Source organism: Desmodus rotundus, chromosome 6, assembly GCF_022682495.2.
Source record: "Desmodus rotundus isolate HL8 chromosome 6, HLdesRot8A.1, whole genome shotgun sequence".
Classification (NCBI taxonomy): domain Eukaryota; kingdom Metazoa; phylum Chordata; class Mammalia; order Chiroptera; family Phyllostomidae; genus Desmodus; species Desmodus rotundus.
The window spans coordinates 104,762,250-104,774,140 of NC_071392.1; the positions used below are offsets into that span (position 1 = coordinate 104,762,250).

Sequence of the window (11,891 nt, forward strand, 5' to 3'; positions counted from 1 at the left end):
CCATCACACCCCATCTGCCCCCACCTCCCACATTCCACAGTGGGTGGAGCAACAGGAGGCATAAAGGCTGTCCTGGGGGCCAGAGTCACGGCAACCACTTGTGTCCTTTCCCTCGTTCTCAGCCCAAAGGCTGAGTGCACACTCCGTGGGTTAAAGTGAGAAATCACGGCAGTGGAGCAAGCATGGGACTGTGGCCACAGGTGACTCAGGTTCGAATCTAGGCCTGGCAGTGTTGAAAGCACTCTGAATAGTCCTAGTAGAAGTGTGGTTAAATAAACTCTGTACATCCAAACGATGGGATACTCTACAGCCGTAGCAAAGAATGAAGAAATTCTCTGCCCTTTACTATGGAGTGATCCTCAAGATACACTACGAAAACAAGATACAGAACAATGCGTCCAGGGCATGATTCATGTAAAAAGGTGGGATGGATGAGAATTGTATTCCTAGATAGATAGAGATAGATGATAGAGACCAGAGACGTAGAGAGGGAGGCATAAGAAGGAGAGAGAGACATGGGGGGGGGGCAGAGAAGGAGAGAAAAATAGATATAAAGGAATGGAGAGGGGCGGTATATGTAGAAGGCGAAGAGGAGGGAATAAGAGAGAGAAGGTAAAGAGAGAGGGCTGCCCAGGTGGGAGCACAGTCGGGGCCACAGCCGGGTGCTGCTCTGTCACCTGAGGGTGCCTTGTCCAAATAGCCGGAGGTATTGGAGGCGAGGTTTGCACCATATCCCCAGCCACAGAAACGTCCCTCCCTCTGGGCTTTCCTCAGCCCTGAGCCTCAGAAAGCCAGGAAACAGCGAGCACGCACCCTGCTCTCTCCACTGGCTCCAGTCAACTGAGCTGCATAGGGGATGCATAGGGGCGCCTGGTTATCTAGCTTCTGTTGTGGGGGGATCTGTCACCAAGGAAGTGACATCACCCCTCAAGTTTCCATTAATCACCTGGGTCCCTTTTTCCAATCAGAGCCATCCAAAGCCCCCTCTGGGCTGCTGACTGCTCACCCTCCTGGCCCACCTCATCTCCATACACCAATATCCAACACAGCTCCCGGGAAATGCACCAGCTCCCCAGCTTTGAGGAGAGCGGAGTTCAGACCTCTTTCTTCTTCCTAGTTCTGTGTCCCGGAAAAGCCTCTGTGCCTCTCAGGGCCTCCCCAGTCTCCCCAGTCTGCCTGATGATGATGATGCTACACACCATTTCTTAAGGACATCATCGGGTATAGAGGAGACAGTATTTATAACACCTGTGGGTATTGAGAGAGAGGGACAGAGAGAGAAGATAAGACATGGAGAATGGGGAACAGAAAAGGGGTGTTAGAGAAAGGGGGACAGGGAGGGATAGTGAAAGAATAGAGAGGATGGGGAGCTAGAGAAAGGATGGTAAGGGACAAAGGGAGAAACAGAGGGTATAGAAAAGGGGGCCAATAAAGGGAGGGGGGAGGAAGGGAGGATAGAAAAGTAAGGGAAAGAGGGGGAAAATAGAAAGAAAAAAGGGAGAGAGTGAGTAAGAGAGAAGAGGGGGAAATAGAGGGGAGAGAGAGTAAGGGATAGAAGGGGGAAAGGAGAGGAATTGAGAAAGAGGAGCAGAAGCTGGACGGAGAGCTGGAGCTCTCTGAGAGCGAACACAGGAACTGACCTGGCCTGCACCCACAGAAAACCACTGGGTGGCTGGGGTTAGAGGTAGGGAGTCAAGGGTGGAAGATGCCTTCTATTTTTACCGTTTACATTTTGATCCATATGAATATATTGTTTATACCAAACAATGGCTTGACCTAAAACAGTGACAACAAAGGACCCAGCTTGGCCACCTTTTTTCTCTGTGGTCTGTGCAGGGGTCCTGGTCTGTGCCACGGGCCTGCCGTCAACCTCTCTGGGTGGTCTCGTGGATCCAGACCTCACCAGGGAGCCTCCCCGCCCTGCATCTGGAGCATGGCACCTGCTACTGGACCATCAGGGGCCCCAGCAATGAATCAGGGCGGCCTTAGAAGCATTCCATCATCTCTGAGCCTCAGTGTTCTCTTCCATCATCCTGGGAGAATAACTACCCACCGCCCATGAGGCGAACCCTGAAAATATGTTCATTGTTTCAGAGTTGATCCCTCCCCGGGCCTTGTGCCTGGATGGTCTGGCCACTCCGCCATCCCATCCCGACCCAGCGTCAGGGGAGACAGGGACAGAATGATAAGAATGGAGGTCACGGCCCCACCAGTGCTGAAAGCGGTCACTTTATTGGCTGGAAAATGAAACTGTGGCCAGCACAGGAGGGAGTGCAGAGGCCAGAAAGAGGGGAGGGCAGCTGGGCTGGAGCCAGATGAGGCTGGACTGGAGCCAGGCAGGGCCAGGCAGAAACTTCCACTCCCTCATTCCTCAGGCTGCGGTGGCTGAAACCGGAGGGAGAAAATCATAATAAAACCATCAACAACAATATCCTGGACAAGAGCACCTGCCGCTTACTGGTAAATTCTGGACCAAAGCTTCCCCCACTCCATCATACCTCCCAACACACACACATGCTTCACCTTCTGGAGGCCTGGGGCTTTGCCTGTCCTTCTCTGCAGGTCACTCACCTCTGCTTCAGACCATTCCTAGGACACACCTGGCCACCCCATGGTCCCAACTGGCCACGTGGCCTTCTCAAGGAGCCATGGTCACTTATCCTTAGGTGTCCCCCTACTGCCAGGGAGTCCTACCATGCCTCCATCCTTTGGGTTAAGCTGGGGTTATCTAATCAAAGAAATCTTATTTATCTCATTTTGTAAGTAAAATAATTACAGTGCAGGGCTAGTTAAGGGCTGAAATTCAAACCTGTGTCTTCCTGACTAAAAACGCCTGGCCTTGCTGTGGGCGCCCGTGGAGGTGAGGGAGGGTTGGGATCATCAGAAAACTGTGCCCTGGGGAGACCACGCGTCGCTCTCAGGCACTGATGTCATGCCTCCAAATAGGAGCCTTGGACTCATCCTTCCCTCTCTCTGGGCTTCAGTCTTATCCATGCAAACTGGGCTCCACTGTGACCTGCCAGTCCCTTGGCTGAGACCTTGTCAAAGGCAGTGGATCAACAATGAGACTGCAACCAAAGCACACTTCCAGGTTCCTGTTTATTCTGCTTCCTCTGCAGCACTGACTACAAGCACTGGGAGTGTCCGTCCATCTGTCTGCTGCAGCCACCGGCTGCCAGCTCTGTGAGGAAGGGCAGCGGTCACAGAGCTGGTGGCACAGTACTGGATCACCCGACGGGCCGACTGAGCATTGGGTCGGGTTTTGTTTTGCTGTTCCCTTATGCTTTCTTTAGGACTTAACCCTGGTTTATTTTTAATTATTGATGGGGGCAGGGAGGCTCCACAGTCCTTGTAGTGTCAGAGCCACTGGAGGTGGCCACACACAGTGCCAGCCTGCTGCAGACTGAGTGCTCAGCACAGCTCAGACACGCATTTGAGGAAGTGAACTGCAGTTAACTGATCTCTACCACCTTCATCCCGGAAAGGAAAGCCAAGTTCTCGGCAAAAGTAAAGATCAACTCTTCTGCCTCCCGCTGGCCATGCGGAACTTCCTGCCTCCCCAGGGGCCCTCCAGCCCCTGTTCCCCCTCCCTCGACACGGCTGCTCCTCCTGCTGATGACTTATGTAAGTGCTGTGGCATTAAGGAAATCAAAGGGTAAATCTCTCTTTCCCTCATGGCCCAATTCATCATCTACCTTCACTTATGTCCCCAACCCAGCCACTTCTCACCCCTGGTCACCCTCTCCCCCCTGGCTCCTTGTGGGGGCCTCCTGGCTGGCCTCCCTGCTTCTGCTGCTGCCCCTGCGGTCTGTTCTCCACCCAGCAGCCAGAGCAAGCCTTTCAAATCTAAGTCAGAGCATGTCCATTTCCAAGGGTGCAACATGTCTGGCTCATGACCAAAGTCCTTACGGTGGCCAGTCAGGCCCCTAAGGGGCTGCTCTCTTACCCATCCCTCTCGTCTTACTGGCTCCAGCCTCTGGCTCTTCCTGAAACGCGCCAGGAGGCTCCTGACTTTGCACCTGCTGCTGCACTCTCCCCGAGTCCTCAGGGCTCCCTCCCTCAGTGCCAGTGCCCTCGCTGGCCTCAAGGCCCATCCCATCCCCACCCCCACTCCCACCCCAGTACTCCTTATCCCCCTTGGGTTTTCTTTTAAATGCTCCATGCTTATCTCTCTAACATTCTGCAGAATGTTCCTCTTATTTTGTAGATTGTCTGCTAGCCAGAAACCCCAACAGAGAGATATTTCTGATTTGTTCCCTCATGAAGCATCCCCAGCCCCCCACCCCCATCAGAGCGTGGCACGTGACAGCTGCTCACTAAGTACCTGTTGAGTGGATAAAGGTAAGTAAACCGCAGATCAGTGAAGGGCAGTGTGCTGGCCCAGCCCCTCCTTCTCCACCTCCGGCAGGTATCTTCCCTTGCAGGCACCAGGGCACTTCCTGCCTCCCAGCCACCTACCTGAGAAGACAGGAGTGACGCAGGACACTTTCCCGCAACCGTTGAGGCAGCATTTCATCCGGTCCGGACACTGGCTGTCCACCTGGCACTGGTCCCGGCAGAGGCCAAGTGGAGTCAAGGGAAGGTCCACCTTAGGGCAGGAGCCCGGCTTTTCTGCAGAAAAAAAGGAGTGGGGAGTGGGGTGGGCGGAGGGAAATGCCCAGAGGCAAACTCGTATCCACAGCCTGCCCTCTCAGCGCCTTGGCTCACCCTGGGAGATCCTCCCCACCCCATCCCCACCCCCACAAACCCCTCTCCCTCAGGCTCCTTCCAGCACTGGCTTCAGAATCACAGGACCCCAGGGTGAGTCCCAGCTCTGCCTTTCCCTAACTTTGTGGCCTGGGCCAGAAACCTCCCAGAGCCGCTGCTGCACATTAGGCGCTGCAGGAAGTGCTGCCCGCATCACAGGGTGTTGTAACAGTAATGGAGGCGATATACCTGTATTAATTCTCCCTGAAAAGCCAAAGTCCTTTGCAATAATAATAAAAACGAGTGAGTACAAAAGTTCGCATTTACTTAGCTCTTTCTCTGTGTTATTCTAAGCACTTGATGTGTATTAACTTGTACATTAACTCATCTAATTGTCACAATAGTCCTAAAAGAGAGGGAGAGGTATTGTTACTATTTCTTCATGTGACAGATGAGGAAACTGAGGCACAAGAGGTTCAGTAATTTGCTGGAGGTCATATAGGACAGAGGCAGGATCTGAAAGCCAGGAATCTGGCTTCAGAGTCCGCACGCCGCATGCTCTGCTGCTTTGTAAGCTGCAAAGCGCGGTGGGCGTGGGAGGGGTTACACTCTGTAGGGACAAAGTTCTGGATCCAGGTCTCCTCTCCAAGTCCCCGTTTTTCACCCCCATCATTCACGCCCATTTGCAACCACGGAGCACCATGAACAGACAAGCATCCGTCCACTAACACACGCGCACCGCTAAGGCTGCAGAGGTGCGCCACTGAAACGCTCTCTGTGTAAATCCACTACCTCCTGCAGTCCTCACAACAAACATCCGCTCTGTCGGGGACACGTCTAGCCCCGTTCCTAGCACAGACGAGGAAAATGAGGCACAGAGACGCGACGGCACCACCCAGCACCACACTGCTGGTCAAAAGGAAAACCTAGACCTGAGCCCAGCCTTCCAACATCTGTCCTCCCCACCCCACTCCCCTGCCCACCTCCCCTCACACGCCACGCTCCTCTTCCTTGCTCACAGAGAAGGGAACTCAGCTCACTTCCCAGAAGCCCCAGGAGCAAGCCCAGCCAATGTCAAACACAGGCACAGAGCCGGTGACTGGCTGCAGAGGACAGGAGTGGCTGACTTCCTAGCACACAGAAATCCATTTCTTTGAAAAAGGCAGGGGCTCTGGACACCCAGCTGCCCTGGGTTTACTGATAACACAGGGCACTGTGTATGGAGTATCTACTCTCTGCTAAGATGTGTTACATACATTCTTTTATTTAGCCCTCGGGTGGCTCCTATAAAGTTTGAGTGAGAGATGAGAAGTACAGGCTCAGAGAGGTAAAGCAACTTGCTCGGGATCACGTGACCAGCAGGTGACAGAACCGGGATTCTAGTTCAGGAGGCCATCCAGCCTGGCCCTCTTCCTGCCTCAGTCAGTCCATCTGAGACAAGGGAACAGCAAAGACCCCACCCAACAGTGGAGACTTCTTTCTTTTTTTGGTCTGTCCACCCCTCTCACCTGTCTGTCTGCGTCTTGCTTTCTGTCCTGATCTCCACCTTTCCTTCTGCTCCTCCTCACTCTGGTCCAGCCTAAAGGCCTCCACATCCAGAAGCTGCCTGGTTGGGCCAGTCCTTTCTCTACCTCCCACCTCTCTGATCCTAAGTGTCTGAGGTCTCTAACAACAAACCTTCCCAGCCCCTGCTGGCATCTCTGGAGAAGTAACAAAGAGGAGAAACCACAGGGCCAGGGCCATATTCTGGAGAAGGGCCAGTAATCACCATCCGTTGGTACCCCAGGGCAGAGACCTGCTTCTAGTCCTCAGTTTTTCCCAGTGAAAAACAAGAAGCTTGGATTCCACGCCATCTAATGCCACTCTCTGCTCTGATGGGGGTCCCAGAGCCCTAGTGGAGGGACTCTCTCAAGTACCTTTAATGGAGCGCCCGAGCTTTCTCACACATTCTCTCACTCCGTGGAAGAGTTTGCTTTAATGAGGAAGGGAGGGGAGTGCTCAGGGAAGAGTCCTGACCTGCTTCAAACCACGGGGGACAACAGGTGACCCCCTGGCTATGACTCCTGCTGAGTCGACGGCTGTGCGATCTTGGGCAAGAACTTTTCTCTGACCTCACTCAATCTGTAAGATTTCCTTCTGTCTGGACAGAGTAATCTGGGAAGTCCTGCCAGGCCAGGAGTCCCAAGGCCTTCCCCTGGGGCTGGCGGAGGCCCCAGGCCTTGGGACCCAGCTCCCTGCCAGCTCTGGGCTTCCCCACGGCTCCACCCTGAGGGTGAGTGAACTTCAAAACCCCGTCCCCAAACCTGCCAGAACAACGTCCCCGTTGTGCGTGCCGGAAGCCCGTCACGCACCAAAGAATGGAATACAGGTAGGGGTGGGGGCCTCCCTGACCTCCCGCTGCGCCTCAGCGACGCCTTTGTCTCCCCAGGGCAAGGCGAGCTCGGACTGATCTGGTTCCATCCGCCTGGACTTTGCCAGGGGTCCCGGGGTCCCCGCGCGCCCCTCCTCCCCTAGCCGCGGCGCGCGTTCGCGCCCCCTCCCAGCGCCCTGCCCCGCCCCCCGCGCGGTCGCCCAGAGTTACCGTCCGGCACTTGGCAGACGCTGGCGCAGCCGCCGCTGCAGCACTTGAGGTTGTCCGCGCACTCTCCATCCGAGCTGCACTCCTGCGTACAGTTCGGGCCCTTCGCCAGGTTGGGGCACACGCCCGTTTTCGCTGCCTCTGTGCCTCGCAGGGGAGGCTGAGGACGGTCAGTGGGAGCCGGGAGCGTCTTTTGCAGAGGGTAGCCACCTCCTGCTCCGACGACCCAAATCTCAAGCTTCAAGGAATTCTCAGTCTGGCCCTAGGCGCCCCCTTTACAGCCTTCAGCGGACCCCACTTCCAGGACAGGGGTCCGCGACCCGGGGAGTACGGGAGTTATCTCGCCCTTGGTCCCAGAGCCCTCTATCCTCGGGGGACCCTCACACAGCGGGCTGTGTAGGGGCTACCGAGGTCTAGGCAGTGGGTCCCCCCTCTGGTCACATGCACAAAGCCTCCCCCCTCAAATCTCAGTCTTCAGTGGTATCACCGCCCCCAGTACTTTGGGCCCCACACCCTACATTCCCAGGGTCACCACCTCATGCACCAGGGACCCCCCAATTTTAGTCTTCCTGAGTTTCCCCACTTCCACCCCGGAAATCGCACTTCCCCAGCCCGGCTCCCACCTGGCGTTCCTTGCCTGGCCCTCCAGGCGAACCGCCTCCTGCTCCACGCACCTGTGCTCAGGTGGAAGCTGAGCAGCACCAGGCCCAGGAAGAGGGGGGCGACGAGCGGACCGAGGCGGCCGGCAGTCATGGTGCTGCGCCCGGCGGGGTGCAGATGAGAGCGGCTGTGGTCGGGATGGGGGGATTTAACCGTGCGCGCGCGCTGGGGCCCTGGGGGTAGGGGCGGGGCCGAGCCGGCGGGGGCAGAGTGCCCCACGGGCGGGCGGCCACCTCCTGCCGTTTCACAATCCCCTGGGATCAGGTGTCACTCTTGGCCCGGTGGGAACCAGGAACCTAATCAGCTTCCAGGCTGGCGCAGCCGGACCCTTGTCCACTTCCCCTTCCCCTCTTCCCTCCTGGGGCTTGAGGGCAGGGCCGCGGGACTCCTAGGTTCCCATTCGGAGACTCGGGGTCTCTCATAATGCTCAGGGTCGGGGGAGAAGGGGGAAAGGGCTGGGCCCACAGGGAGGTTATAAAGCCTGAGGATTAAGTGGTTGGATTGGGGGTCAGCCAGATCAGAACAGATCCCTCTGTAGGGATTAGTGATGGAGGTCTAGTGTAGGGATATAGAGCACATAGTAACCCCTACCAAAAAAAAAAAACAGCATTTATGAATAAATGAACCCATCTGACACAAAAAACGGAGGCCCATAAAGGTGAAACACCTATTCACAGTCTCCAGCCATTTTGGGAGTGTTTCTTCCTCTCTTTTCCACACCAACCACCTGTCAGGGCTGACTGTGCGCCAGTCTCTGGGCTCGGTGACTGACGGAGTCTCAGGGATCTTCCCGGCAACCCCGTGAATGGAGAGTTGGTATCACCATCAGCTGTACTTGACAGAAGAACTGGACATGGGGAGGGTTAGCCCCCCTGCCCCGCAGCAAGCTCCCATGGAACTCTGTAGGGACAAAGTTCTGGATCCAGGTCTCCTCTCCAAGCCCCCGTTTTTCCTGTTCCATCATAAATATTCTCTAGGTGCCCACTATGTGACACACATTGGGCAAGAGGGCAAGACAGTTAAGTCAGATAAAAGCAATCAAAGGAAACTTCCGGCATTGGTCTTGAGGCAACAGGGTCTGGGTCTGATGACCTCTACCACTAGCCAGCTGCGGGGCCTTGGATGAATCACTTCCGGTTCTGAGCTGTCATTTTGTCAAATACAAAGATGATAATAGTTTCAGAATTCAATGAGAACACAAATGCAATTGTTCCTGACATGGAAGAACTGTGCACTCCTCATGGAGGCTGGGTCCACATGGTGGGCATAGGAGCCCAGTCCTGATACATAACGACAAATGCTGCCTGCTGTTACTAAGGGCCCTGATGAGTATGTACTGAGTTTTACAATCCAGGCTGGCAAATGCCAAGACAGAGCTACCCAGGAGTTAGACAGGAAGTGCCTTCCAATATCCTTCCTGCTCCAGCACTCGGAGATTCTCTCTAAGTCCCAGGGAAACTGGAAATGCTGGTGTTTGTGTTGCCTGTCGCAGACCAAGCCCAATAAGCAGGGATTGAATCTTTATGGGCGCTTTATTCAGATGGCCGGGGTCTGAGAAGACTGCGGGTTCCCACCCTAATGGACCATCTTACATTTCCTTCCAAGCCAACCTTTTTGTAACAGAGAACAAAGTACAGTGAGGGGTTTTGAAGTTCAGGGTAGATTTAAAAAACTGCAGTATTCTCGCCCTGGGCAGTTAGCTGTGCCCGGCATGCAGCTGACGGTTGTCTGTCTCTCCCTGGAACACAACGGCCTGGATGTGTCCACTGGTTCCCAGGCTATGTATTCTTTAGTGGCGCTCCCAGAGGTGGCTGTCTCTCCCAGGAGGCAGGACGGGCCTTATCTGCAGTTCCTGAAACAATAGCTTTAACCTACGAGGCTTATAACTGTTTACCTTAAACTAAAATTTTCTAACTCTTGCGTCCCCTATCACCAGGAGATCTTTGCTGCTGAAGGCTATAGGGGGTCTGGGGCAGTGACCATTGGGATGACAGGTGAGTGGGACTCACCTCCAGCCACTGTCCCCACAGATGGGTAAGGCTGAAAATGCCTCCCCCAACTTCCCATGCCCAGCCTGGGGAACTAGAGACATGCCTTCACTGGGAGGGGCTGTTGACTCTGAGCTCAGAGAAGTCAACAGCAATGAAGCCGGAGCCAGGTGGTGGAGCTCCTGAAACCCAGCAGCGGAGGGCACACAGAGGACTCTTTAGTGAGCAGCCGGTTTTAGCCTGTGGATCCAGCTGGCTACTGGATATTCAGCCTTAGGCTCTGCTGCCTACAGCTTTCTTCCGGGACCTACCCAGCTCCTCAACCTCACCACTCCCTGGCCCTCTGGGGCTCCCCTGATGACCCACATTCTTTTACAGGAATGAGGATTAGCCTGAGGCAGCCATATGGGGTGGGGCAGAGGACGGAGAACAAAGTTTCATTAGTTGATGGCCCTCGGCAAGCAAAAGATGCTTGCTTTTATGGTGCTAGCTTCTGTGCTAGGGACCCTCCTGTATTTTCTCTTCTACATAAAAGGTAAAAAGGCAGAGGCTTTAGAATCAAATACACTCAGGTCCAAATCCTGGCTGTTGACTTAGGGCAACACTTCGCTTTTTGGCTGATATCTTCTTCTTCCATAAAAGAGGTATCATCATGACTGTGTTGTAGGATTATTTTAAGGACTAAAGGGGGAAAAGCATAAACCAGAGTTTGCAAACCTGGCTAAAACATGTGTGTTGTTAGAACACACTGTATATTTTATATTTTGAATTTCTTGCCAAGATTTGAAAGTGGGGGATTTCACAGAAAAATTAATTTCTAGCTTCTCTTAGAAAAAGTACAAGATCGGGCAACAGCATCCTGCGTCTTATGTAGCGGTAAGTGGGTCGCAGCTCCCTGGGAGAGCTTGTTCAAACACAGATTTGGAAATCTCTGCCCCCAGAGTTTCGATTCAGTAGGTCTGGGATGTGAGCACTAGAGGGAAGAAATAAAATGGAGTCACTATAGTCAAACTGCTAAATTACTAAAATCAAGTAGGTTGAGATAGGAGGAAACTATTCTATTTTTGCTTTAACAAGTTGGGAACTTAAACTTTCGAACTTTCCAGTCCTGCGTCAATGCCTGGTTCTATATGAAACCTCCAGGCGGCCCTCTGATTGCCCCCTGAAGGACTCATGGATGCAGACCACCTGACAGCCATTGTCCAGGTCACTGGACATGACCAGACCGCCTGTCACTCATCCTCCAGACCGCCTGGCATCTGATAACCAGCCTGAATCAACTGAAGAATGGAGGACTGATCATTCTCAAGACTGTGCTTTTACTATAAGAACTCTTAACTTCTCTTTGTTCTTTGGAATACTTCTGGGTGTTTTCCTAATTTTGTTTTCAGTTTGCAAACCCTAAGACTCTTAATAAACCTTCATCATTTATTTCTATTTTTAAAAGAAATTGAATATATATATTAAAGATTTTATTTATTTATTTTTAGACAGAGGGAGAAAGAGGGAGAGAGAAGCATCAATGTGTGGTTGCCTCTCGCACACCCCCTCCTGGGGACCTGGCCTGGAGGTCATGTGCCCTGACTGGGAATGGAACTGGTGACCCTTTGACTTGCAGGCGGGTGCTCAATCCACTGAGCCACACCAGCCAGGGGGTATCATTTATTTCTAGCAAACCTCCAGACTCTTTTCTGAACTTGACAGGTGGGACTTGAGAACTAGCATTTCAACCAGTTCTTAGGCGATGCTGAGACCGATGGCCAAGTATCACTACCTTACATACTTTGAAAACCCTTAACTATGATTAAGTAGATCTGCTCTGATTTTATGAGGGCAGAATTATTCCCACTTTCCTATAATCTCCACCCTTCCTTACTGTCTCACATGCCGTCCCGGACACAATAACTACTTCCATTCACACTACTTGTCTGACCTGGAGGACGTTTAAAATTGTGACCTCTGGGGTAGTTGCCTAGTTA

At 53.4% G+C, this 11,891-nt stretch overlaps 1 protein-coding gene and 1 long non-coding RNA gene across 3 annotated transcripts; one reads left to right on the top strand and one right to left on the bottom strand.

Moving 5' to 3' along the window:
- Window positions 1-2,213: 2,213 nt before the first annotated feature.
- WFDC2 (WAP four-disulfide core domain 2) lies at window positions 2,214-8,096 on the bottom strand. 2 transcript variants are annotated; one of them, XM_024559762.3, is made up of 4 exons: window positions 7,939-8,096; window positions 7,268-7,477; window positions 4,459-4,611; window positions 2,214-2,385 (listed from the first exon to the last, which is right to left on the bottom strand). In XM_024559762.3, the coding sequence occupies exons 1-4, from the start codon at window positions 8,015-8,017 to the stop codon at window positions 2,372-2,374; spliced, it is 456 nt and encodes a 151-aa protein (XP_024415530.1). In that variant the 5' UTR covers window positions 8,018-8,096; the 3' UTR covers window positions 2,214-2,371. The 2 variants fall into 2 exon arrangements, with proteins under 2 accessions (XP_024415530.1, XP_024415529.1); XM_024559761.4 differs by having other exon boundaries at window positions 7,888-8,096.
- Window positions 3,516-4,556, top strand: LOC123479665 (uncharacterized). Its single transcript, XR_008427157.1, has 3 exons — window positions 3,516-3,624; window positions 4,208-4,341; window positions 4,425-4,556. It is a non-coding gene; the product is annotated as an uncharacterized lncRNA (long non-coding RNA).
- Window positions 8,097-11,891: the final 3,795 nt, after the last annotated feature.